The sequence below is a fragment of the Echinops telfairi genome, unplaced genomic scaffold, assembly GCF_000313985.2.
Source record: "Echinops telfairi isolate 266 unplaced genomic scaffold, ASM31398v2 ScPeMD7_7417;HRSCAF=8455, whole genome shotgun sequence".
Classification (NCBI taxonomy): Eukaryota; Metazoa; Chordata; class Mammalia; order Afrosoricida; family Tenrecidae; genus Echinops; species Echinops telfairi.
This window is the reverse complement of record NW_022111317.1, coordinates 5749126-5750873: the sequence shown is the minus strand read 5'-3', so window position 1 is coordinate 5750873 and position 1748 is coordinate 5749126. Positions and strand designations below refer to the sequence as shown.

General features: G+C 52.5%; 1 protein-coding gene across 1 annotated transcript; it reads left to right on the top strand.

Annotated features, from left to right (window-relative positions):
- Positions 1-1165: 1165 nt before the first annotated feature.
- On the top strand, positions 1166-1678 carry LOC101656635 (60S ribosomal protein L24-like). Its single transcript, XM_045297174.1, has one exon. The coding sequence runs from the start codon at positions 1166-1168 to the stop codon at positions 1676-1678; it is 513 nt and encodes a 170-aa protein (XP_045153109.1).
- The last annotated feature ends 70 nt before the right edge of the window (positions 1679-1748 follow it).

Sequence of the window (1748 nt, the reverse complement as noted above, 5' to 3'; positions counted from 1 at the left end):
CCCCTCCTCCCCCTCTCCCATGTCCCCCCAGAACTGTCAGTCCCGTTGTTTTCTCCTCCAGATTATTCATCCAGCCTGTCCTATCCAGACAGGCCCCTTCCCTTTTTTTAAGTGACCCTCTACTTTACCAAGCGCAGTGCTTGCAGTATCCTGACAGGTCACTGGACAGCCTCTTCGGGGTATGCGCCCAATGACAGGGAACTCCCCACAAGCAAAGCAGCTCATTCAAATGGTGCAAATGCGCCTTTCTTCCTGGAGGTTTTTAAAATCATTTTATTGGGGGCTTGTACAGCTCTTAACACAATCCATCCATCCATCCATTGTGTCAAGCACATTTGTACGTTGGTTGCCATCATTGTGTTCCTAACTGGAGTTTGATCTAAGTATTTCTACCTTACCTGGAATCCCCCCCCATACACACACACACACACACACACACACGCCTGAGACATGGCTCAAGCCAAACTCCCTTCCATTGAATCAATGCCTGCAAACGCCTGGCCATGCTCCCGGATGCACTCAAAGCAGGCCTGGCCCCCTAGGGAGACTTCAGCACTCACTGGCTTAGAAAATCAAGGGGCGGCAGACCTTTGAGAAGGGAATGCCGTTCTGCGTGAGCACACACACAGACAGGCGCAGTCCCGCGGGAGTAGCCTCCCTCCTGCAGGATGGAAATGCGCCAGGAGGCCCTGCAGAAGAGTTCCGGTGCTCTTTCTCTCCCTCCAGCGGCCCGCGGCGTGCGGCCGGATCTGTCCATGGTCCTGATCGACAACGGCCTTCCCTTGGGGCAAGATGCAGGCTCGTTCACTGGTTAGGAACAGCCGACATCTATTGAATCTGGTGGCGTGGGGAGTTCCTCATTGGGGAGAATGACAGGGCTTTTTTGCTTCCCTAAAGTTTACAGCCTTGGAAACTCAGTTCTATTCTGTCCCAGAAGGCCACTGTGAGACAGAATTCAATTGATGGCCCTGCTCTCCGGACAGAGACACCCTGTCCTTGCTTTGCTGCACCCACGTGGGCAACTGGAGCTGCGGGAGGGCTCCAGTTGGCAGCCCTGGTGTGCCTCTGGGTGACGCCGCCCAAGAAAAAAGCATGTGCCCCTTCTTTCTGTAAGAAAGCCAGCCTGCCCTGTGCAAAAGAGCCACAGACTGAACCCCCAAAGAAAATGCCTGTTAGGGCCCTCTCTGCTGCTGCAACCTTGAAGGTGGAGCTGTGCAGTCTCCGTGGGGACAAGGTTGACCCCAGACACGGGAGGCGCTACGCCAGGACCGATGGAAAGGTTTTCCAGTTCCTTAATGCAACATGCAAATGGGCATTTCTTTCCAAGAGGATCTCTCGGCAGATAAACCGGACTGTTCTGTACAGAAGAAAGCACAAAAAGGGTCAATTGGAAGAAATTCAAAAGAAAAGAACCCGCCCTGCAGTCAAATTCCAGAGGGCCATCACCGGTGCATTTCTTGCTGATACATTGGCCAAGAAGAATCAGAAACCTGAAGTTAGAAAGGCCCAGCGAGAACAGGCCATCAGGGCTGCCAAGGAAGCAAAAAAGACAAAGCAGGCTTCTAAAGAGACGGCAATGGCTGCTGCTAAGGCCCCCACAGAGGCAGCACCTGAGCAAACGATTGTGAAGCCTGGGAATGCTCCCTGGGTTGGTGGAGAACACCAAGTTGGCAGGTGAGACTTTCAAATAAAGATGCAACTGTAAAAAAGAAAGAGAGAAAGAGCAAAAGAAAGAAAGAAAGAAGGAA